Raw genomic sequence first — 25371 nt, forward strand, 5'->3', positions numbered from 1 at the left:
GTTCTAAAACTAATGCATGGGGAATCTCTTTCTCAAAGCATACAAGCCAGGGTTTTCTCTCCTTGAGCCGCACCTATTTACAAGTTAAGAGCAAATTGTATTTTTGGTTCATCAATCATGATGTCTTGTGCAGGAGGTCACAAAGTTCATCACAGTGTATGAAATTGTGAATTGCATCTTGGCTCCCCAGGAAGACTGTAACAATAGCAAACAGGTTTGAGCAGTAAATACCACCAGGGGACAAGTTGATCAATGTGCTAATGGTGCTCAGGCATTCATCTTTGGAAGATCAATCATAAAACCTCTGATGGCTGTTATTATCCTCATCCACTTTAAGAAAGAAAGTTGCTGGTAACCTGTTCTTCAGGAGACCCTGGAGACCCAATGTTATCTCCTTTGCATTTAAGAAAATGCCTCTTCTGAACAAGACGTAGGTATCCCGGGAGGCTCTGTGCTCCCATCCTGTCTTGATCGCCACGGTGTTGCAGTTAAAGAAAAAAAATAATATTTTTTACTTTTTAATGTTTACTGTTTTATATACTGCTAATGTTTCAATGTTTCAGAAATTATTTATTTTGCAACTAGGTCAAGCTTTTTGTCCCTCTGTCGGTGAATCCCAACAGAAGGAGATTCGGTATACATTTAAATTAAGAATGTAACTTTATTGTTAGCTTTGTTTAGTGTTTTTTACAAATCTATACCCCCCAATGAAGTCAAAGGTTTCAATGGAAGCCACTTTGGCCCTGAGTCCTTTCTTCTATCCTCTGGGAGCATCACCCCATTTTGCAATGAGTAATAGCTACTCACTAGGACGACCATGGTTGTTTTGGTGGTTTTCTACTGATTGTAACAGGTTACACTTTAAACTTCCATGACGACGACTCCACACCCTTCCATGGTAGGGAGTGAGAAGGACCAGTCACATGAGGGGCCACCCGGGCGTATAGGCATTATCTTCACCACAATGATATGGAGGCAAAGAAATCATGGCAAGAAGTGGTAATCCAATTGAACGCCCATGTAGTTGCTCGAATTAAAACTTCTGCTCTCTACACCAAACATAAATTTTTCTGCTGGGAAACACAAATCGCACCTTACTGTCCCACTTAGCTAACCCACTCGGACCTAAACGCCAAATACTATAGGTAAAAGATCCTTCCACAGATACCACCTACACTGCCCATTTGGAGATCTTGTCAACCTTTGAAAGATATTATCAGACACTGTACATGACCCAAGAGACCCAACCTGACTTTTTTTTGTGCCTTCTAGACAAAGCCAAATAACCCAAACTCTCCTTTATGCACAGAGATTTTCCTAATGCCCCGGTCTCGGAAACCGAAGCCCTTCGCACAAACGGATCCCTGGCAACTAATAATACCCCAGGTCCAGATGGATTCTCTGCAGAATATTATAAAATTTTATAACAAGAAATTAGCCCCCTTCTCACTGAAGTTTAGAACCACATTTTGTCTAACTGTGCCCCATACCCAGATTTCAATAAAGCTTATACCACATTGATTCCCCTCCATTTTACCCAAATAGCAGACTGCTATTAGACACTCTACCATAAGTATTAGCGCCGCTATAACGGTACAAGCAAGATGGTATTCCAACTCCAGAGCTTGGATGCAGAAAAAGCTTTTGACTAATTTGAATAGCCATTACTGAATGCCATGATGTCTAGCAGAGCTCTCTGTCAAATGTTCAAAACGCAGAATGGGGGCCTGAATTTCCCTGATATTGAGTTATATAATGTAGCATCCATCTTACGTTATATAAAAGATTTGTTACACAATGCATGTGTATATGCGGATTCTACCCTAGACCACCAAGTTACTCCCAATTTGAATTTGAAATACATTCTCCATATTCACGAAGACTTGCTAATCCAATTTAATACTCTTGTTGGTAAATATGACACAAAATTAGCACAACATTTTCTGGACAGTCACTCATCCCTTTTCTTACCATTTTGGGGCAATCAGGATTTACCTCATTTAGCCTACTCTATATAGAGTGAATATAGAGACAAAGTGTTCTCTTCATTACGAGGATGCAGCAGTTGAATACCCTTTTTTGAGATCAGCAGTATAACTTTTTTGCAACTACAATCTTATACTTCAACTGTACTATCCCTGGCTGCAAAAGATTGGAAAAATCCCCTAGATGATATACTTTCTATGTAAAATCCCTTAAAAAAGTGAATACAGAAATCTACAAAAAGATCAGATTGACCTTGGACTACACCCAGAGGAAAGTAGACCTTGTTCGATGGTCAGTCCACTTCTCTGATTAATCAGAAGCTGACATCCTTACTGATTTTTGCTCCCATCTGCCATGTACAAGGAGATAACACTCAAGCTATTTCATGGCGTATATATCTCCCCACATCGTGCTTATCTTATGGGCCGTAGCACCACCCCGCACTTAAATGCACCCAGGAATAGGCAGATTTGTATAATGCCTTATGGGACTGTCCAAAAATTAAACAGTTTTGTTGAAAGGTGGCCAATTATGTCTCCTCTTATCTAACAATCCCATATCCGCAGAATGGGCAATCCTATGAACACTTAACTTGTATGGTGCACGAATAACCAGAGAAAGCTGCAACTTGTTATCTATAGTCACTTTAGAGGCCAAAAAACTATTCTAAACAAACAGTGGTGCACCGGCCAGGTAATTTTTCTACGAACCGACCACCAGTTGGAGGCTGCTGCCCTAGAAAACAGGTTCATGACAACCTGAGCTTACCAAGTGTCTTGTTGTGAATCATCAGAAAGTTTAGGGCACTGTTTTGTTTTTGTTGATGGGCAAATGCTTTGTTTTCAGCTTGAGAATTAATAATGTGCCCTTCCATTCTGTTTTAAATGTAATAATTGCAAGTGCCTGTAGAATAACTAAATTACAAAATGTTTTTATGTTCATCATTATTCATGCTATATATTATTTCAATACCCAATGTTCTTTTATGATAATTCAGAAAACAATGTTCATTTGTTGAAATCCTGTGCCTTTCTTGGCATTGCTTCTATTACAATACTATAAAAAGATCAAGTGTACTACTGAGGGTATAATGAGCGAAATTGTGATTGTGACATCAGTGCAGGATTTGGACAGAAGACAATGTAAAATTCTTTGTATATTTTTTATACACAATAAACAAGAGCTGAGCATGAGTCACAAATGCCATGAGCTGCCTATGAGATTGTTACAGGCATTGCATGGTACGGTACACGTAGGAGTGGACACAAATTTTTCCTGGAGTTGATACAGAGATAAGGAGCACATTACAAGGCTTGTGATTTGAGAGTGACAAATTAATGTTTTACTGTAAACTGTCCTGAAAAGTCAGTCATTCAAGATTCTTTAGGAAAGACATATTGACCAAAAGTCATATTTTCTGAAGACAAGGTAATTACTTACCAGTTTCTATTGTAGGTCTGTAAGAATAGCATAGCAAAGTCCTAAATTTTAGTATGTTTGTATTCACTTAACAATCTTTTTTTAATTATGACCCCTAACTATTTTGAAATGCAGTATATTACCATCTACCATACTAGGCTGGTCTGCAATGTATTTGGGTTGGCACACTTAAGGTACTACACAGAGATATTACCTTGACCTGTAAACGAAACAGTGAGATCTGAGCTGAACTTTGGGGGCTTTATAACCTAAAATTAACTCCTTAGTTATTCTCAAGACACCATCATTTTGTGTTGTGCCACCACTGACTTTGCAGATAGTATATTCAGGCTGACCTGTAGAAAGAGTGAACAGTGTAGAAAACGTTTGCTAACACATAGAAGAAATCTATCCCAGGTTTTCTGGACTACCCAGCTTTACTGATGAAAGTATATCCTCTCCAGCCTTTGAGAGATTTATTAAATCAGGCCCGAATAATATGAATAGTTGGTGCTAAGCTTAGTTAATTGTTTTTTTTTTGTTTTTTTTTATTATTGCTTTTTTTTAATTTTGTATAGGATAGAATACAGGGTCTAGCATGGATTTATCACATTGGGGTAATCTAAAATCTCATTTCTCATCTTTCTTTCTTCTTCCCCAGTGTCTTCCTAGCTTAAAATGTGTGGTCTAGGTTTTGTTAGTTTGGCCAGGAAATTGGTTTTAGATAATGACTGTGCATGACTTTGCATGCATTTTAGTGCATGACTTCTGACATAAGCAGAACATTTGATATATTAAAGTAAGGATAGTACATTAAAACCATTTGTAAAGTAAGCAAGAAACCATTGTATATATCTAAAATGCTGGTTGCTGGGTATAGTTAGTGAGGTCCAATTGGAGGTAAAATTAGGATTCTATCTATGGTAGGGCTGAAGCATAAATTTGGTCTTAACCTGTACAGTTGTTTAGTGTGTAGAGATGAGTGAGAGAGAAAGAGAGAGGTGAAGGCATACAGGAAGCAAGGTAACTCGATGAAACAAGTCATCATACAGCATACATAACCCTTTTAAACTGACTGTAGCAATGTTTTGTTTTGTTCTTTTATCAAACATTATTCAAATTTAGAAATGTTAAGTATGAAACTTTACTGGTGTGTTCAAATATAGTTAGCTGAAACATTAGAAGAATTATGGCAGTTATATTTTTATTAAGGTAATTTTGTCTGGGCTTAGAAGATATTATCTGCAGTGGGAAGCTTCATCTCTCTAGTGTTAGGCTTTAACATTTTTATTTGCTACAAACATACAAAGCATGTTGCTACAGAAGAGGCTGAATACAAAAAAATTGCATACCTTAATTCCAAGTTTAGATCTCCTAATTAGGAACTCCCATTAAAATCTATAGAAAACAGAACTGCATAGCTACATGGTAAGAGCTTATCCAAAGCTTAGTGGTCTAATTCTGTTCGTATTTCCATGCAAAAAGCGTTACATATATATATATATATATATTTGTATCAGACTCAATACAGTTATTTTGTATTGACCTATATAAATCCTGTTTATTAATAATAATAATAATAATAATAATAATAATACAAAGATTTTTTGAATTTCCTGCCGCTCCTCCCACCTGCACCGACGCATGTACCGACGTTACCGGGAAACCTTGGAGATCTTCTCTGCACACACCGGGAGAAGATCGAAGAAAGAAGACACGTCCAGAGGAGCTGCAGGGACCAGCAGGATGCCAGGTGAAGACAACGGAAAAAGGTAAGTGGGTTTTTTTTATGTTTTAAGCAACCCAGAGTAAAAAAAGGAGGAAAAGAAGTTTAACCCCCCCAGCGGTAATCCCTAGTGTGACTCGGGGTGGATTTACCATGCAAAAAAGGGTAATTTACCCCTGGGGGGGTTAACTTATTTTCCTCCAGACGCAAAGAGTGCCCTCTTGTTCTTTGTAAAAAATCCTAAAGCTATAAAAGGTGATCCTATCCCCCTATAAAAGGTAATCTTATCCCCCCTTAAACGTCTCTTCTCAATAGAGAAGTTGAGAAAAAAGTTCTCTATATAGATCATTTTTCCTTATAAAAGGTGATCCTATTCCCCCTTAAACGTCTCCTCTCAATAGAGAATAGATTCAGTTCAGCTAATCTCTCCTCATAGCTGAGCTCCTCCATTCCTTTTATTAGTTTAGTTACACTTCTCTGCACTCTGGACTGCATATTCCAGATGTGGTCTGACCAATGCTTTGTACAGGGGCAGGATTATGTCTCCATCTCTGCAGTTTATTCCTCTTTTAATACAAGAAAGTACTTTACTAGCTTTAGATATTACAGCTTTGCATTGCACGCTGTTATTAGGTCTATGATCTACCAGAACCCCCAGATCCTTTTCCATTTCTGACTCCTCCAAATGTATTCTCCCTAGACAGTATGAAGCATGCATGTTATTAGCCCCCAAGTGCATAACTTTACATTTATCTATATTAAATGTCATTTGCCACTTGGCTGCCCAATCAAACAGTACATCCAGGTCTGCTTGTAGATTATAGACATCCTGTATGGACTTAATTCCATTACATAGTTTGGTGTCATCTAAACTATGATGTGGATTCTTCTTATATACAAAGCAGCAGAATGGTTTTAAAACTCTTGGCACCCTCTCTTTTATGATTTTTATCATTGGTACATAGATAGAAGGGTGGGGACCCAGAGGCACTTGAAATCAGGCAAGAGTAGAAGCAGACAGAAAGCTAGGAGCAGCCTTATTCTAGCTGGATTTGGTTCCAGAGGCCTTTTTGGAATGTAAACAGCCATAAATAACACTGAAAATTTGGTTCAGCCTAAGACATCTAAAATTCATGAAATGCCTTTGCAAATGTAATATCATTCAGATTCCATTCCATTTTTCTTGTCCTACATTGGTGAACACAACCAAAACCTGTTGCCAACAATTTATAAATTCACAGTTTGTAAAAATGTTGGAAAGTTTGTTAAAATAAGCCTTACTTGTTACCCACTAAGGTTTCTTTACGTTGTACACTGTTTTCCCCTTCTTTTTCTAATGTTTTATTTCAAAATAAATTACAATCTACAAAAAAAAAAAGCCTTACATTTCTATGAATGACTCCATGCTGGATGTGAAGTACCATGTTTATGGCATTTGTCGTGGCATTTTACACTTCGCCACACCATGCTCAGCTGCCTAACCTGCTAAACCATGCTTGTCTGCCATAAATATGTGTACACCATTAGGATAAACACCTGCATTCCTGCATGTGAGTAAACCAACTTGTTGTATTTCATTTGGAGTGTAATAAAGTCAGTGTAACCACCACCCTTGGTATGAATTATGCTTTCTGACATAAGAGAGTTCTAACAACTACAGGGAGATGACAGGGTCTGAGACAATTACTCATTTAGAAAATAACATACATGAACAGTCTCCTTGCAATTTGCTTTTAGGGATTTTTTCGTTTCAGCTGTTTTTGACCACATGCCTACTTGATAATAATGATTATGGGACATCTGCTCCTATATTCTATTAGAACTCTAGGTACATTTTACAGCTTAGCAGAAATCATTTAAATAAATATAAAGACCTAAAAAAATCAATACCAAATTGGCTTTTTCATGTCCCCAAGACTTTAGCAACATTACTTGCAAGTTGTGCTCTCTTTATGTTACCTTTTGGCTGAAACAGGGTATCTGCCTCATCATATCCCTTGGCCCGACCTTGCCCCTAACAGGTCTTTTTTTGGCAACCAAGTGCCACCTGGAAAACATGGCGGAAACAATGATACATCTTGTGTCACCCATCTACCATATTTATTCACTAAATCTGGTTTTCTAATATGAGTTGGCCTAATTAATCAGGAAAACCCTGGGTTGGGCAATCCCATCAAAATTTTGTATCCACCTTGTTTACTCTTCTGGCAGCGATGCTTATATAAGTTGCCCTTTGACTCCATAAGGCAGTGTTGAAGGTAGGCCACTTTGTCCCAACCTGGGGCCTACATCCTCCTGATAAAGAAAATTATAATTTTATGTTTTCTGATTAATATTTGCTACTTATATGCTATGTTCAGGTTCAATGTATAATACAGGTTTGCTTGCTAGAATATATTGTACTAGAACATGTTTTGAGAACAAATTGTTGCTCTTAAGGTCCTGAAAATAGCTTGTTGATGAACATGAGGATTGTTTCGTTTTTTTTTTTTGGTCAATTTTTGACACTTTGTTACAAAATACCTGGAAATAGAGTTACCTATAAGACCATCATTTTTCTATAGGACCATCAAAAACGGCATTTGTCTAGAATTTTACTCTAAATAAGCTTGAAATATGGCTATCAAGTCCTGCAATGAGAATCTCTGAGAATCTTTTGCTTTTCTATCTCAAACCTTTTATTTTGAAACTTTGTCTACTAAATAAACTTTCTACTATTAGCAGAGGATTTTGTTTACCTTATCATTTGAAACTTCTAACAAAAGACGTGCATATTTTGTAACTACATGCTTATGGATTATCTGTTCGTAACTCCTGCTGCAGTTGATTTAAGGTTTATATTACAGTACATCTGTCTTGAAGTACAATAATATTATACATGGGTATGAGAATGTGTAGTGTGGTTATGAATGCTGGTTTGTTCACTAACAGCTGAGTGTGTATTTTGTACAGAAATAGCAGAAAGAACTGGGTACGGCACTGGGTGTAATGGATAACGTTCCCAATATCACATCAGGGTGATTGACAGTCACTGCTGTGGTGTTGACCCACTGATATGGGTCTGGCTGAATGACAGCTGGGAGCAGCTCAAGTAAAGCCTAGCAGGGAGGGGGAAGGCAGGGGGGAGAGTAGGATTTAAAGAGACGCCCTAATCCCTCAGAGCTCTCTGTGTGCTTGTCTGTCTGGTGAGGTCCCTCTTTACCTGTCATTCTTTCTGGGAGGACACATAGAGGTGAGATATGATCTTTCTAGTAAATACATACCCTTAACCCCTTTGGTGCAATGAAAAGGGAAATCGCATCCACTTTTTAATTCCAATATGTCTATGTTGAATATTTTAACCTCTGCTTATTTTGTTACACATATATAGATTTTGTTTCAAACAACAAGTGATTAGAAGTCTCGCAATGTTATTTCAAATATTGTAATGATGGGTTATTTTGTACCCAACTTGGTTGAAGTTTGGCAGTAAAGCATTTGTGGTTTTCTGTAGATTTATTCAATTGAAAGTACTTCAAGTGGTTTTTGTGAACTTGTTCTATTTTATCATACTTGTGCTATTTTATCAATTTTTTTTCATTTTAAGTTATCTGTATATCTACACATTAGTCTCAGCGTCTCTGAACGTGATCGAGTTCCTTGGTTTTTATGCATATACAATACCAGAATTATTTTTTCTGTAATGAAAAAAAATAATTATAGAAAATTAGTATACCTGACTCTGATGATTTGTATTACTTGTAAATATTCATTGCTATTGTTGTTTGTGGCAACTTTGAAACATTTATTGCAGTAAATAAAGCAAAAAAATAAATAGATTAAAAAAACATAAAAATGACAGATTGCCCTAAATTTGCTTACCCTTATTTAAAGAATAAGAAAATGATTATATCTTTTTATATTTGTTATATGTTAGTCTGTAGTTATTTTTATAATTTTGTAAACTGTAGTGAGTGATGCTGTTACACCCCCTTTAAATAGCAATATAAGATCTCAGTGCCATTTTATTTTAGTTTTGTGCGGCAGAGTTGTAGCTAGTAAAATGGAGGGACACATTCAAGCCAGCTTTTGTATAGTAGAAGGTCACATAACGAAGGAATGGGTTCACATCGGGCCACACTCATTGTAACCTGAGATCAGCATACTTAATTGGTTTTCATTAAGTATCTTTGCAGAGGTCATTTGCATTTAGTTGTTTTTCTTGTTGTAATTTTGAATAACATCATTTTTCTTCAAATCCTGTTGTTGTCATATTTGAATTTCATCAGTCATATAATTATACTGTTATTACCAGTGCAGTGAGAAAAGACGTGAAAACCCAGAAAGTGCTGTAAAAAAAAAGAACTAAAAACATTTGAATGTGCTGTATTTAGATCTGTTAAGGACTGACTTGTGATTGCGGTACCATGCTGCTATGACACACAGGGTTTCAGACAGTGCTAAATTACATGCATCGTAGTTGCAACGCTGGTGTGATATTAAATTGAATTTATATTTCTTTGCAAAATAGTGATGAACTCCAAATCCATCTATCATATGCCATGATAATGTTGCAAATCCATTTTTGCATTTTTTTAAATATACTAGTCACTTACTTGGATTGGACAACTACAACAATTTAGTTGTATGTGAATTATGTTGTATGTTAGAAATTAAAATCCTTTTTATTTGCATTGCACCATCTAAAGGACAAGATACGACCAGTTCATGTTGGAAGTGAGACAAGGATACCATTTTTTTTTATATTTTATAGGAACAACTGTTGTGGATAGTCTTGAGCATACCCAATATTAGACTGTTCAGTGTTAAAGACAAACATTTGATTGGATTAAAGCTGCTCAAGACTGAGGGTTTAGCAACTTTTGAACTAGAGCTAGAGCTGTGTTAAGCATGACCAATCCTACTTTATAAAAAAGGCCTAATCCTAATGTAACAACAGAAAAAGATGGGTCAGTCATGTCCTCTCTTCTGATGTAATCACATGTATTTTTCTGTAATGCTGAGATGGTGGGAAATATAGTCTGGTATCAATTGTTCTTCTTATTTTATGCGTCATATGGTCTGGCTGGATCCAGACAAGAGAGGGAGTGAGATATGGTGACTTGTGTAAGCACATCCATTATTATACAACATTATTCTACCCACCTCCTTGCTTATATAGACTACATTCGCTTTTCAACCTGGTTGCTACTGGAATTTGCATTGTTCATTTCTAGGTTTAGTTGGTCTTGAAGCTGCATGCTGCACTAGGAGATGTTATGTGACACCAATTAACATTATTCTACTGCCAATTTTATGAATATTGAACCCAAGATAATAATATAGTGTACTGAGCTGATTCCTCAACACAGCCAAAAAAGGCAGGAGAGACAGAAACACGGGGAAAGACTGGAGATGAGAAATTTAAATAATACACTGTACTCAGCACTTCAAATTATTTAATATTATTATTAGCCAGCATCTATCTATCTAGCGCCCACAAATTACACAGCATTTTACAAAGTTCATTCTCATATCACTAGCTGTCCCTCAAAGGAGCCCTCAATGTAAATCTCTGCAAGTATAGAACTGTAGTGGTGGGTGGTGGGTTAGGTTGGGTCAGTGTAGGCAGTAGAATGGGATGATAGGAAAAGTTGTTCAGAAATTCCTAAGATATTTGTCAATTTTATCCCAGATGGCAATTTTTACTAACTATTGATGCCACGGTCAACAAGATACTCCTAGCTCAAGTGCAAATGTAACACCCACTCAGCTACTAATTGGAAAGCAAGCTACGTTAGCGATGGCAGTAAGGTGTCCCAACCAACACGTTTCGCCCATACCAAGCTTCCTCATGAGTAGGGGGAGACTTAGTATTATTGCTGGGGCTTTTTACCGCATTAAGGGGAGCCCCTTTTGGACGGCTGCCTGCAGCTCACTCACATAACACAGCTAGAACACTCCATACGAGAAGACAACACTTTTACTTCCCCTGCTAGATCACTGTCATTTACTTCTACTAAGACAGACAGAGATGTCAGAACCATTGTGCATATGAAGGTCCTGGAATAAACATTTCAAGCTTCTATCACACCGTTCACTCCACTCGGACATCTGGAAACGCCAGCAGTACGTCCAAATTGATATCGGTCTTACTATCAAATCACTTACAAGTAGCAATTCGGTATCACAAGGCTCCTGCGAGGAAGCCCGGTACCGGCGAAACACGTCGGGTGGGACACCTTCCCACCATCGATAACCTAGTATGATACTAAACTATATTGCTATTTTTTTGCGAAACTAGTGATTATATGTTAGCCTAGCATTCATTTATAGAGACACAGCTCTTAATCTTTTAAATTATGTTGCTGGAACAATATAATTTTGTGTTTTTAAATGTAACTCTGGTTGCCCTTCAAAAGCCTGGCTTTCCCTCCCTCCTCTTCTTCTCTTCCTCCCACAGATACACGATGTGCACCCTGGCAACTTGACCACAGACACACTATAAATGTAATATACACCACACATACAGATGTAGTCTGCTAGTAAATGAAAACACTGCAGTGTAAAACAATACTTTTATGTTTAATGAGGTAATGATTAACATTTACTAAACATCTCTAGCTTAAAGAGGAACTAAACTCAAAACTCAAAAAAAAAAAAAAAATACACTTACCTTCAATCCGGCAGGGCAGTCCGATCACTCCGGGGGTGTCCTGCATTGGGTCCCGCATCGTCCCGACATCCATACCGGAGCCGGCACTCCAGGGGCCGCCATCTTTTTCTTCTGTTCTGGGTTCTTCACCCTACGTCACCTGACCAAGGCACGAGATTGAGTGACGAAGGATGAATAAAAAAAATTGCCGATCTCACTGGGCATGCATGAGATTGGCAAAATTTTCTCTTTGTGCAAAAAGGCTCCTACTGTGCATGCATGAGTTGTTTGGGTATGTGCAGAAGGAGCGGCCAAGAGCCTCCCGGGATACCTACGTCAGGCTTTCCGGGATACCTATGGGAAATTTTGTGTTTTTAAATGTAACTCTGGTTGCCCTTCAAAAGCCTGGCTTTCCCTCCCTCCTCTTCTTCTCTTCCTCCCACAGATACACGATGTGCACCCTGGCAACTTGACCACAGACACACTATAAATGTAATATACACCACACATACAGATGTAGTCTGCTAGTAAATGAAAACACTGCAGTGTAAAACAATACTTTTATGTTTAATGAGGTAATGATTAACATTTACTAAACATCTCTAGCTTAAAGAGGAACTAAACTCAAAACTCAAAAAAAAAAAAAAAATACACTTACCTTCAATCCGGCAGGGCAGTCCGATCACTCCGGGGGTGTCCTGCATTGGGTCCCGCATCGTCCCGACATCCATACCGGAGCCGGCACTCCAGGGGCCGCCATCTTTTTCTTCTGTTCTGGGTTCTTCACCCTACGTCACCTGACCAAGGCACGAGATTGAGTGACGAAGGATGAATAAAAAAAATTGCCGATCTCACTGGGCATGCATGAGATTGGCAAAATTTTCTTTTTGTGCAAAAAGGCTCCTACTGTGCATGCATGAGTTGTTTGGGTATGTGCAGAAGGAGCGGCCAAGAGCCTCCCGGGATACCTACGTCAGGCTTTCCGGGATACCTATGGGAAGCTTTGCGCTTCCATCCACTCTCGACCACCTAGGCGGCCGAGAATTAGGGGGCGGTGGGTGTTGCACCTAAAAAAAAGTACCGTTTTATGTAAAGTGAAAATTCTGAGTTTTGGTACGCTTTCTTTTGGGAAACAGTTACATCAGTGGGTCAGAGACAAAAAAATAGAAGTGAAACGTTAGCCAACATTTTCTAAGCAGTAACTGCCACTTTTCATGGACATAATGACCTGTTACAGGACATGAAAAAAATAACATATCTATACTAGAATTAACCCTACGGAATACAACAAGAAAATGCGAGCTGGCAGCTCTTTGTTGCAGAAAGGGCCTGAGTGCTGGGTATTGTTGAATATGAATAAGTTACATTTTTCAGGCATGGTCAATCAAATTGTCCAAAGACCTGAAGCTGGAGGAATTTGTTGGTAGCGGTGACTTTAGTTCCACCTGGGGGAGAGGTGAGTTTAGTTCAACCTTAAGGGCAAACTCAGGAAAACATCAACTGCTGTGTTAATGCTATTGAGAGACTATATCATATAAAGAAAGATAAGACTGCAATCATGGTGCCAAAAATTAATCCAGGGGCCAAGCATTTAAATGAGAATGGATGACATCAATTGGGGCTTTCAAATTTTAGATCAGATCAACAGTCAATCACTAGAGTTATCTTCAGAGGCACAAATTTTAAAAGGGGACCAATCAATGAGAGATTTCAAAAGCCACCATTGCCTAACTATTAAGCAATAAATATTACCTAACTCATTCTAAGAATGATAATTGCCTGGATTGCCTGAAGTCCCAATTAACTAAACGTCACATATTGGGTCATGTAAGTATTAAAAGCAGAAGATCTAAACATGAACCAGGCAGGCAGTATTTTCTGGAACCACGTCAGCAGTGGCAGTTTACATAATCTCACAGTATATTAGATCTTCTTTAAACATAGGCCATTATGCAAATGCTTTTATTAATGGGGGCAATATAATCTTTGCATCTAGTGTGAATCCAGTGCAAGGTCCTAGAAAGCATTTTTAAAGAACCTGTGGTACCTGGGATAGCCTTGCTGATCCAACAGCCATATTGCTTATATTTTACTGTTGTCAAGAGGTGCTAGCCTTGTACCCACTTTATACTGTTTTTTGACGTGGAACTAAATGTGTGAAAATCAAAGGATACCAGGGTCACTCTGCCATGAATTTCTTCCTGAGTGACATTCCTAGTGCATGGTAAATGTCACAACAGTAATTTTTATCAATCTCCTTAGTAAAGCTTCAGTGCCGCATTTAAAATGTACACCTGTATACCTGTTATACACTCCATGGTGCTGTACAGTCTACATATAATATAAGCATTTTGTTCCAATCAGAAAGTGGTATGCTCCTAATTCTGCCCTCTACCTAGATATAGTTTATAGAACTGATAGAACTGTGACATGACTTTTTATTTAGGTGTTGCACCATTATGCTGCCTGGGCTGTTTTATATGTGGAAATCATTCAAGCTGTAAAGTGGGCCCCCGCCATGAGACTGGGGTCCTCTTTCCTGGCAGTGCCTGACTATTGATTTCAAGTTGTATAAAGATATCTGAAATCTGATACTGTTATTTATATCTGTTGAATGTGCAAAAAGTGTATTAGGGGTGTGTATAACCAAAGTAATTTTTAAATATTGGATACAATCAGAAATTGTTAAAAATGAGTCAATTTTTTGATGCCTGCATCATACTTTTCACTGACTTTTCCCTGAAAATTATCAGGAAGTCATTAAACATCTCTACAAAAAAAGATAAATTGCCCTATTAGATAATTTTCAGAAAAAGATCTACCCATTTGGATTTTATGATTTTAGGATAAATATATAGGGTACACAGATAAAATAAAAACATCATGGGTTCTACTCTTTCCTCTTTCTAATCTTTTAATACAAATATACAAAAAGAATTATAGTTTTGGCTACACACTTTTACTGTAATAATATGAAAGGAAACATAGGCTTTGGTTCAATTAGAAGTGGTTAATAGACACAAAACATTTATTAAATCCTTAAACCTACGTTTTCTATGTCATCTGTGGAATCATATTAGGAGTAGACAGATGATAAATATATTTGAAAAATTGATCATTACAGTTATCTCCAGCGCACATTGTGATTCATAGAAGTATATTGTACAAGCAGCTAATAAAAGCAAAATAGGTTATTTGATTTAAGCCACTTGATGAGCAGATATTCAATGGAAAGGGTAAAAAAAGAGTCTTTTTGTGTCTTATTTTCATAATAGAGAAGAAGATTTAGAAAGACTCATCTGTAATAACAAGGTTTTGTAATGTGACTGTAACAGTATTGTGTGTTTGTTTTTTAGGACAAGAACAGTGATGGTAAGCAGAGTATAATGTCTAATCGTCCTACACCTGTCTTACTTTGTCCAACGCTTTGTCACACTTGTCAGCTTGTGTTTGCTTTCCTTTATCTGCCCTCTCTCTCTTAAGCTGATTACCCGTTAATGGTATTGTGTCATCTTCTTCTACATAAATACTTCTTAGAAATAACAGAAGTACCTCATGTCTTTGTGTCATTGTAATGTCCATGTGGTCGCTATATCTTCTAATCATGGCATGTTTTTGTGCTTGCCTTCATTTGAATGTTCTTGTTTTCCCAATGTATTATAAACCTATTTTATTATACCTGCTTTACATGGTGGAAGCCAGTTTTACTACTTTATGATACTATTCTTCTGGCCAAGGGCCTTAGAGTATAATGATACTGTAAATAGGATTTAAAAGAAAGTACCAAGATTTGCATGAATGTTCTTCCTGAGCACCTCAGGGACCACTAGACTTTAGGTTCATAATATGTAAGATGCTTTCATACTGAACATATTTTAAGCCCCAGTTCCATCAGTGATTGGGAGGTTCACTTGAGAGGGCAGAGCTTAAGTATTCTAGGTTGCTTGTTAAGATGAATGAATCTACATGCAGGTATACTTTGCCTGCTTCAAAACTTTATTTTGCCTTTTTAGTCCTGTTTTTCAAACAGGAAACCTTTAGGTAATCCATTTAAATGACTTTGTCAAGCCCGTGAATAAATCAAAGGGCCAGTTCCTCGCAAGGGAAGGGTTATCTTACTAGCCTCCCTGGTGATTCCAATCTCTCCAACGTTGCAGCCCCTGGGAATCTCTTTGGCGTTCAAAATGTTTGGGAGTGTTGGATGCCAGTGTTTCCAGTTGGATCCCAGTGAGAGGTGGAAACAGGTGTCACAGATCACTAGGTGGAATCTAGCCTTTTTATTTGCTTAGAGACCTGGGAGGGTCTTTTTAAATCAGCACCAGTATAGTGTTAAATACATTTGGGAACATTTTGTTTTTACATTTCATAAAATTCAGCAAGTGACTCATGGATTGGATCCAGTCGTCTCCTTCTTCAGACTGTAAACATGAGAACACTCAGAGACAGTGAATAAAATAATAAGGCAGGAAGTTAAATCTAGCAGTCAACAAATATTTTTAATGAGCCAGATAAATCATGCTTCTACTGATAATAAACCAGGCTTCCAAAAGTTGAGTACCAGTTGCTTGTTTTATCTGCTTTGGTTATAGGGCTTCTGGATTTGCCAGGCTTTCCTATCATTTTACTTCTGTTATGTTTGTTCTCTATGTCTTTTTAGTTGTCACTTGATCAGCTTATACTGGATCACCCTATGTACTCTAAGGATGGAGACATAAATGAGGGGTGGGCTCCAGGAGTTGCCCCTGATGGTCCACCATGGGAAAAATGCTCATCTGTCAATTCGCAAGACCTGAAGAATGACAGCAGTGTTATGAGCCACCAGCCAAATGTCACTGAGCGATATAAGGAGCTACAGAGAATTCTGATTAATGCGGGATTACCAGAGACAGAAGACAGGACCAAAGAACCCCGCACAGGTATGTTATACTAATAAAACCATATTCAGCAGTTTAATTAGGCAAAATGACCCAACTAGCAACATATATTTGAGGAACAAAAATGGTGAAAATTCACAATTGCCTACTGTTTGTAGTTTCTTGTATGAATATGGGGTTCTAGCACCAAAAATCCTAGAGCTGCAATATATTTCAAATGTCCTTGTAAGTTACAGCTGCAGAAAAAATATTAGTATAGTAGGGTATAAATGTATTTTACATAGCTATTACTTTATACTATAAATTGATGCCAGATTTTGTCATTGAATGCATACCATTTGGCCCAAAATATGAAGACATTTTAATAGGTTGGCCCAGTTAAAAGCAACCCAATAGGGAACATACCAAGGCAGCTATACTCACTAACAGTACTGCATTGATATATAGTGAGCAACACAACAATAATTCTGTCTCATCCAGATAAAACTAACTCTGGAAATTGTGTGCATTGCATGTGCAAATAAAAAGATCTTACAGTTGTGTCTTTTATATTTAACTGGGGTTTAGCTTGAAGGCAAAAATCACATAGTTTTTGTCATTGTTGGAGATTTTCAACCTAAACAACAGAAGAGTGTTTAGGGTTTTCAGGAATATAAAGTTTAAATTCCACATCTATTGTGAAGCACTCTTAAAATGGAATAGAAGCCTGCATTTGTAATGAGTGAAAAAATGTGCATTCATGTTTTTATTATGTAATAAAAATTACATATTGACAATATTTTATATGTGAGTTACATATCACTTGCATAAGTACAATATATCATTGTATTTATATTAATAAAGTATGCCACATATCACTCTAATAACACCAAATATTATTATGTTGTCCTCATCTCAGGCCACAAAGAGGACACCGCCACAATTTGTGTTGCTGGGGCTCCAAGCTTTGCTATGTCTATTCTTCTGGAAGGTGTGAGACAGTGTCCAGGTAGGATAATAGCTTCTTGAAAACTCATTTGACCCTGAAAAGAAATAAAAGATGAAATTATTTTCCTGAAAACAAAGATTATGATTTTTTGTGCAAAGAAAATAAAATTGTGATCATGCAAATGACATGCAGCACATAGCAGAAAACAGAAGTGAGCAACCTGTTCTCCAGACCTTACTTTCTACTCTAGAAGTTATGTCATTTGTCAGATTTGGCAAATCTGTAATTATTTGTGAGTAGATGATGACAAGTTTTTACATTTGGTGCGACCTTGTTTGGTAATAAGTATACATGATTTTTTTTAGGCAGTATGTTGCCATTCTGCAGTGTATTTAGGGCCTGATTTACTAAAACTCTCCAAGACTGTAGAAGATAGACTATCATGGGTGAAATTAAGTGATCCGGCAAGCCTGGAATGGATTTTTAAAATCATTTGCTGTTTTAAATCCTGAAGCTGATTCATCACAGGTTTTGTGGATCACCCAGGTTCATCCATAGTGGTCTATCTTTTTCAGTTTTTGATAAATCAGGCCCTTGCTCCACATTCCCCTGCCATATGTACACAAACGGTTATACCTGGGCTTTCCATATGTTATATTATGTGGTTCCTAAGTTTCCCCTTGTTACTATACCTTCCCCTCCCTCCTTTATGTGGATAATGTCTGTCTACCTGCCGTGTATATGTCATAATATTGAAGACATCATTAAAAACTATTGAAACAAAAATCAGGCCTTTACTGTGAAAGACCCCCCTCAAAATCAGGTTTACAACTTTCTCCTTTAATTTTTTAAATAAATGGTATTTGTGTAGCTAATTTTCAGTATGCCCCTTACATGAGTTTCAGAAATTAGAGAAGTTAGTAGACAAACCTATGCAAAGCTGTACGTGAAAAAGTGTCCTTATTCGTTATATTATATATATTGTGATGAGTGCTTAAACATATAGGATTGCTTACTCTGTACGATAAAACTACTTTATTATTTCTAATTTAGCTTTTTGGAAGCTAAAATATATCAAACCAAGAATAGGGGTTTCAGTAACAAAATGAATGGTGTATGCTATGAGTTTATATTTGCACCAAATCTTAAAATAACCAAGTACATATTTTTTACTAATTGATGATAGTAGATTTTCCATTAACAATCATTTTTCTTTTTTTTTCAGGCAAAATATTCCTCTGTCTGTCTACTTCATGGTTCTGCCCAAGCCCTCCAACCTCAGCATGTCCACCCCCACTCTTCATCAAACAGGCTATAACTTTTGATTTTGGGGGTCGTACCTTCTTGGATACCTTTTCTCCCCCTCGAAAAGTCACATACCTTTCCTGGTTAGGGGAGCAGTTCTTGCTGGGAGACCAGTGGGACTGCCCAATGGGGGGATCTCCCCAGCTTTACAACCTCCTTGCTGATACAGTGGGGGTGCGGATTTTGCTAGATCACAAGGAAATTCCACTTCCTCCTGCCTTGATTCTTAATTCTTTCCATCAGTTAGGCACTTGGGATCCACCTAATGGGGAGGCTAAATCCACAAAAGTGGTGGAACTCAGTCAGAAGGAGGGCCGAGAACAAAGGGTACAGCAAGAGATTTCTGAATTTCTAACTACACTGAAGATGAAGGGTCATCATAAGGTGGGCAAGACATGTCTCCTAATTTTAGGACTTTAGGGCTATATAGCTTACTGAAGTAGATTCCATAAATTGTTTCATTTTATCTTAGGTTGTGGTGAAGACATGTTGGCCTCATCCCACAATTTCTCCTTCACCAACCTTTTATTCTACCCATGACCCAACTCCTGTATCTGATGCTGTACTGGACATTCTATCGGAGTATCCAGAGGGCCAATCAGTTTTGCTTGAGGGTTTTATACACACAGTGCCCCCACGCAGACTAAAGCCACCACAGCCGCCTGCCTGTATACCACGTAAGCATGGGAACTTAGTGGGAGGGAAAATCTGTATGCTTCTTTATGGGAGGGGCAAAGCGAGAGTGATACTCTGCAGCATCCTCTCCTGATACCCCTTTCCTTCTGTCTCTTGCTTCCCATCTTTTTCTTTGTTTTGTCTTATTATTATTATTTTATTTTTATTTGTTGTTTTTTTTTTAATGTTCTTGCCACCTTTCATCTCTACCTCAATTTCCTGTTTTCCTGTTCTTGCTTTATACTCAATCTGCATTTTTTCATGTTCTATATTAAACATGTACCTTTCTTATTGCACACCCTGTCACACTTGTCCTTTTTGACCTCCTCTGTATCTAGCTGGGCCCTAACTCAATCATAAGGCCTGTCTCCTGTGCTGGGTATGACTTCACATCTTTTCTAGTGATATAGAGGTGATTTTTGTTTTCCAGCATAGGACAGCAGAGTCACAGAAATATGAGAAGAGGCTTACCTCTTCTTATCCCAAATATTTTTCTTATTTTGAGATATATTGCTTCTGTATTGAAGGAGGGTCAGTTTTTTTCTTTCTCTCTTCCTTGTACATCTTTGCTTCTATCATTCTCCACTTTCTTCGACTTCTGCCTCCCTTCCTTCTCCCCCCTCTTTCTTCCTGTATTACTGTCTCTGCCCCACCCCCCAGGCTGCTCCGTGCGCCCCCCAGAGCTGGCGATCCGTCTCTGTGCCGTTGTCTGCCGATCTCGCGGAGACCAACCAATTCTAAGCAAGGTAACGGGGCTGCCCCCCATTCACCTGGGGCTTGTAACCCCTCCAATCTACAAACCCTTATCCTGAGCCCCTGAAGACACGATTTTTTTAGATTTTCTCATAATGGATCATCGCTATGTCAAATGTTTCATGAACAAATAGTGTATTTTGGCTAATCAGTGATTGTTTAATTATGGGATGTTTATTTTATATCTACTGTTTTTGAGAAGGGGTTTGATGCTTCCATTGCAGGTGGTATGTTCCGTGGGCCGGGCAGAGAAACCTCTCTGCCATCGATCGGCTCTTCTGCAGTCATTGGACACAGTCCTTGATTTATGGGGAATACAAGACGAGGGACAGAAGAACAATATTTGGTCCCAACTCAAAGTGACCTCAGAAAGGGTCATGAAAGTAATAATAGAGGAAGAGCAAAAGCTCAGCCCAAAACTGAGAGGGGGGAATAAGGCACAAACTGATGTACTGGGTAAGCACTACTAAAGTTCCTAGATAAACAAAAACCATTGATAAATAAGTATAATAAAATGAGAAGCTTTTACACTGATGAAAACTGAAGGCTTTATTTATAAATGTGTTTGATGGTAGACCAATCTGCTTGTGCAAACCACTTCATCAGTTTTCTCTGAACACAGATTTTCCTTTAATCACACTTACGGTACAATAAGTCAGGTTTATTGTAATTACCAACACTTTTTCCTAAACTCAACATGTAACTAAACTGTGTTGGTAAAATTTTAAATGGCTCAGATAATATGCAATACCCATTGAAGGACACTGATCAGTCAATCAGGCCACTGATAACATGATGATACTGTTCTTGTTTAATTCAGAGACAATGGCAGACTGTACACTTTCTGATCGGAGCTAATACATCTTAATACCACTACGACCAACACTTTAAATGCTAAACTGGTCTTATATGTTTAGTTGTCTTGAGAAAACTATCTTTTAATCAATGGGGACATGCAAGAAACAAAATAAACTTCTGTGTACCTGTTGGACAGATTTTGCTTACCTACAGAATAAAAGTATGATTATCTCATTATTTGACTTCTAGGTGTTGATCTTCTGCTTACTTGCATTGACTACATGGTGACCCCGGTAGTTCTGGGTGTGACTACTGCCCTCTGCCTTGAAAGCTGTGGAATACATGAGTGTATTTTGGGAAGCTTGGCTGCAGCCAAACCCATCACGGTCAGCTCTGCATCAAGTCTTTTATTGGAGACCATGCTGAGACGTTCCATGACTTATATGATGGAAGGGAAAGAGGTCCTGGTGATTGGTGCTGGTGGCATTAGTAAAAAATTTATCTGGCAAGCAGCTCGTGACTATGGAATAAAGGTGAGTAAAGGCATGTTACTGTGTTAATAAAGACAAAAGGAACAGAATGCTACAGTATTTAATGATTTAAGACACATCCATACAGGTTGGGGTCTATTTATAAGCTAATGAATCTGACTTTCCCTGAAACATTCCTTCGTGGACAATCAAATACTGTCATAAAACACATAGACCTGAAGATTCTTCACCAGTAATTGTTTCAGGGAATTTCAGATTCACTTCTTTATAAATAGATCCCTTTTTTCATGTGGTATCAATAGTGCCACCCATCAGAAATTGGTATGCATATATGATATACTGTATGCAATGATATACTGATTGTTTTGGATGTTTTAATGGTGTTCTTATAAACCTATCACCTTTTTTTTCCACATCTGTTCCATTCAGATACATTTGGTGGAGTCAAATCCAAACCACTTTGCCTTTTCTCTTGTGGCCTCATTTATCCACTACAACTATGATGACCGCTCTTGTGAAGATGAAGAACATGCTCAAAATATCTTGGCCATTGTCAAGGAGAAAGGCCTACATTTTTCTGGTTGTATGGCATTCTGGGATGAGTGTACTATCCTTGCCGCTATATTAAGTCGCTTACTAGGTCTTCCTGGTCCTCCTCCAAAGGCAGTGAGACTTGCAAAGCGCAAGACACAGACACAATTATGTCTCCTCAATATGGCCTCTCAAGCACCACCATATCCATATGCTAAGGCATTTGCTGTGCCCTGTTTTCCTCTGGGTCCTGGAACTGGTGGAATAGAAATTGCAGAATCTATTCTTTCTTATCCTTTGGTTATTAAACCAGAATCGGGGGCAGGTGCTGTTGGAGTACGTTTAGTGCAGGATGCAGAAGAGTGTAGGAAACTAGTTAGGAAAATGGGAGTAGATCCTGAAACCTGTAAAACAAAAAACAAAACATATCTTGGAGTAGATGATAGTAAACTCCGTAATGGTGATGTTGGGTTAAGTATGGGACAAGAAATACTTGAGGCAGTAGTAGAGAATGGAGAAACCAGTCCAGACCAAGACTTAGCTGCCAGGGATACTGTTGAAGCTATACCCCCACCTCTTTTGGCTGAGTATATTACTGGCACTGAGCATGATGTGGATCTGGTTTTAGGTCCTAATGGTCGTCTTTTGGCTGCATATGTATCCGATAATGGGCCAACCCTTCTCCCAGGTTTTACGGAAACAGCAGCAGCGCTTCCCTCCCGTCTCAGCCAAGAAAGGCGCTGTCAGTTAGTTCAGGCTGCTTTACGCAGTTGCCAGGCACTGAACCTTTATCCTGGGGTTTTCAATGTGGAACTCAAACTGACTGAATCTGGTCCAAGGTTGTTAGAGATTAATCCTCGCATGGGTGGGTTTTATTTACGTGACTGGATTCGCCATATCTATGGCACTGACCTAGTGCTTGTAGCTCTGGCGTTGTCATGTGGCATTGAACCAGCATTGCCTGAAAAAGGTGCCCTAGAGTCTTCAGTGCTTGTTGGGCTTATGTGTACAGGTGAATCTCACGAGGAAGCATTTAACAGCATAGCAAATCCACAGAGGTTGGTAGAGCTTCATAATGCTGGCCACATCCGCTTCAATCGCCTTGAGGGAAGTTCAGTGCGTGGACCTGATCAGGAACCTTTTTGCAATGTGGCTTGTGAGGGCAAAAGTCAGAAAGAAGCTAGGCAGAGACTTCTTGGGGTTTGCTCAGTGCTTGGGTTTGACAAACAAGACTACCCAGTTTCTTATTTAACTGGGGAGTTTCAATGAGAAATACAATAATTTGACTGCTTTATGTACTATTTCTAATATTTTCATACCATACTGCATTTTAAAAAGTAACAAACCATTTATCAAAAACACAAATGTTGTTTCCATCTTTCCTTGTGAGGGCAATTTGACCGTAGCTGTTTTCCTTTTGCAAGAAATGTAAATATAGATGATTATTTGATATAATAAATTGAACAGATGTAAAAATGAATGAATGATGATTTATACATGTGCAGTGCTATAAAAAAGCAACTTCTAAATCAATTTCAAATATCCCATGCATGGTAGGTTCACTTTAAACAATAACCTTTTTTTAATTAGATTAATAATTTCATAATCAAATAGCAATGTGTGATGGGAAGGATGGTAACAATGAAAACCTAATGACAATAGAAAGTATGAAAAGAAACAACAGGGAACATTTTGAAGTCTGGTGTTGTCATATCAATAAAAATTGCTCAGCAACTGACTTTTAAGACTGACCACAAACCTATTGTGTGTGCCTAAATGAAAACCCCTCTTCAATTGGAAACTCCTAATTTCTTCCCAACACAGTAATATGGAACATTTGTCCCTAACTGTTTAGTTTTGATTACCAAAAAAAATGAACTGTAATCATAGAGTGCATTCAATATTTAAAGGCTGGCCAATGAACATAAAACAGAAAACAAATGCACCTTACCCACAGTACATGTAATAAAGGACAAGTACTGGAAAAAACAGGGGCGTTCTTTGTCCCATTGAGAATGAGCACATCAACATGTCAGTAAAAATATAAGTAGGTTATTTTCTTGTATTGCACTAAGTACTGTAAACAACACGGGGATCTCTGCTGTTTATTGTATGTCTACTGGAAATTTTTCATAAACTTCACATCTCCTTTAAATAACAGCCTATATTTAATATCATTTGAACCAAATCTGTAACTGTCAGTGTTGGAAGGATTGTTAGTCATTTTATTAACATTTTGTTGAATTATTGTATAGCCATTGGGTAGACTCTTCTGATTTGCCTTTGTATAATCAAAATAAATAAAATTCCTGTTCCTAATTAGGAATGCTTGGTTGTTTTTTGTTGGACATCTCATAGAGATTTGTATGTATTGTGCATGATATGCAGTTACAGTAGACCTATACTGAAAAGGTAATGGGCGTACAAGAATACCAAGCAGAAGACTGGCTGCTTCTCATAGACTGTTCCACTCGAAGTTTGAAATCTATTTTACTGCATAATGACAACTGCTATGCATCAATTCCAATTGGTCACTCAACAAAACCTAAAGAAGAATATGAAAATATCAAAATGGTCTTACAAAAGCTTTGATATCATGAACACCAATGCTCCATATATGTTACCTATGTTCCTATTTACCAAAGAACAGTGGTACAGTGAAATGTCTGTGCTACTGTAAAATAAATACAGATATTTTAGTGTATGATACCTGTTCCTATTTACCGATTTGAAACTGGTGAACTTCCTACTTGGACAGCAAAGTGGATACACAAATACAGTGGTACCTCGGTATAAGTCCGGTATAAGTCCGCTTTGGAATAAGTCCAACTTGGTATAAGTCCTGTTTGGACATGAAAAATCTTGCTTGGTATACAACCTTTGCTTGGTACACAACCTTTGTGCAAGAACTTGCATGGGTCAAAATGAGTCACAACACTGCGCGCTGCCCTTATTTACCTCTCTCGAGACAAAGCCACAACTGCCTACGAGTGTCAGTATGTCAGTTGCCACCATTCACTGAAAAACCCGCGCTATAACTCTCTGTGAATTACATAACATCTCCTCCTCCTCCCTTCTCAGCACCATCCTAGTAGGCACTGGACTCTTCTCAGCATGGTAAAGTGAGGTTAAATTTTCATTTATTTCATCTAATTGATTTTGTATTTATGTACTTTAGTATTCAGCAGTTGTTAAATTATTCAATACAACCCCATCAATATATAATATGCCAATAACAATAGGATTTTTTT

At 37.9% G+C, this 25371-nt stretch overlaps 1 protein-coding gene across 2 annotated transcripts; it reads left to right on the plus strand.

Moving 5' to 3' along the window:
• The first annotated feature begins 3351 nt into the window (after positions 1–3351).
• Positions 3352–24446, plus strand: CARNS1 (carnosine synthase 1). Of its 2 annotated transcripts, none has more exons than XM_072423261.1 (10): positions 3352–3414; positions 15122–15137; positions 16423–16681; positions 17538–17627; positions 18793–19256; positions 19345–19549; positions 20208–20293; positions 20525–20756; positions 21348–21631; positions 22019–24446. In XM_072423261.1, exons 2-10 carry the CDS (start codon positions 15135–15137, stop codon positions 23387–23389), a joined length of 2994 nt encoding a protein of 997 aa, XP_072279362.1. In that variant the 5' UTR covers positions 3352–3414; positions 15122–15134; the 3' UTR covers positions 23390–24446. The 2 variants fall into 2 exon arrangements, with proteins under 2 accessions (XP_072279362.1, XP_072279361.1); XM_072423260.1 differs by lacking the exon at positions 3352–3414 and adding an exon at positions 8270–8363.
• Positions 24447–25371: the final 925 nt, after the last annotated feature.

Source organism: Pyxicephalus adspersus, chromosome 10, assembly GCF_032062135.1.
Source record: "Pyxicephalus adspersus chromosome 10, UCB_Pads_2.0, whole genome shotgun sequence".
NCBI lineage: Eukaryota > Metazoa > Chordata > Amphibia > Anura > Pyxicephalidae > Pyxicephalus > Pyxicephalus adspersus.